This window comes from Wasmannia auropunctata, unplaced genomic scaffold, assembly GCF_000956235.1.
Source record: "Wasmannia auropunctata unplaced genomic scaffold, wasmannia.A_1.0 LD336074.1, whole genome shotgun sequence".
Taxonomy (NCBI): domain Eukaryota; kingdom Metazoa; phylum Arthropoda; class Insecta; order Hymenoptera; family Formicidae; genus Wasmannia; species Wasmannia auropunctata.
In genome coordinates this window covers 914,296-915,327 of record NW_012026816.1, presented here as the reverse complement: position 1 = coordinate 915,327, position 1,032 = coordinate 914,296, and the positions used below count along the sequence as shown (strand labels likewise).

Genomic DNA, 1,032 nt, shown 5'->3' with positions numbered 1-1,032 from the left:
CTCCGTTTGTGTGGCCTGGTTCTTAGTACGCGGCGTGGTCTCCTCAGATGGTAGAGGTGGGATCTTGTCAGGTACTTGGAAAGATCCGATGATGCCTTCAAGCGACCACTCCGGAGAGGCCCAACGCGGAGAAACTGGTCAACTGAGCCGGGGGTCGGTCTCTCGCAGTGCCCACGTCGGCGGTCTTGTCTTCGGTGCGGTAGTGCGTTCGAGGGGAACCAGCTTCCACTCCGTCCGATTGTCCTCGATTCTGCTGTCTGTCGCCTTAGGAGTTGGTACCGGCTTGCCGCTTGGCCTTTAGCCGTCTCGTTGCGGCAATCCTTCTTGGGGCCGTCTTCCTCCGTAGAGGAATGTCGTAGCCTACGGCGGTGCCGGGCGATGATGCTGTATTCGGCGGCAGCTTGACGACTTTTCTGTAGCTTCCTCAAAAAGACTTGATGCCTTGTTAGCGTACTCGTCGCAGCGGACTCGTTGCGGGGAGTGCCAAGAGCGATCCAGATCTGCCTTTCATCGCAAAATTCGGGCTTACTAATACCCCGGTGAACCGTTTTTCTCTTACGAGAAAATAGGCCTCCTGGCGGATTGTTTAAACAATTTCCGTTTGCTCGTGCAAAGGTCGCTGTCTGTGGCGCTCTCGCGGGGGTTGCTTGCACTATGGGTAGCCCTTGTTCAGGCGCAACATGATTATAATAGTGTAATTATTTCTCAAATAACGCGTGACGCGCGCGTCAAATGACGCGCCCATGAGTAGGTAACTTTTTTAACGCACGCGGGCAAGTGCGATCGCGTTTTCTTTGGGTTGCAAGCTTGACGGCGAATTCGTGCGCCAAGTGGTGTAGACCCCGTGTTACAGTAGTCATTTCGGACGAGTAATGATATGCGCGTCGTGACGGCGAATTAATTTCTCTTCCTCCTCGTTAAAAGTAAGTCGATCTCGCGATCTTCTCGCGATGATCAAATGTCAGAAGTGTCAAGCAAATAATCGGGCACGTAAAGTAAACCTTAATTGTTGCGCACTACCGGGGCATACGT

At 53.2% G+C, this 1,032-nt stretch overlaps 1 protein-coding gene across 1 annotated transcript in view; it reads right to left on the bottom strand.

Annotated features, from left to right (window-relative positions):
- The window catches only part of LOC105449736, a 19,194-nt gene that overhangs the window by 828 nt on the left and 17,334 nt on the right, over positions 1–1,032 (bottom strand). The window contains exon 3 of the mRNA XM_011689119.1: positions 280–664. Within this exon, the coding sequence (XP_011687421.1) occupies positions 280–664 (385 nt within the window). The remainder of the gene's footprint in view (positions 1–279; positions 665–1,032) is intronic.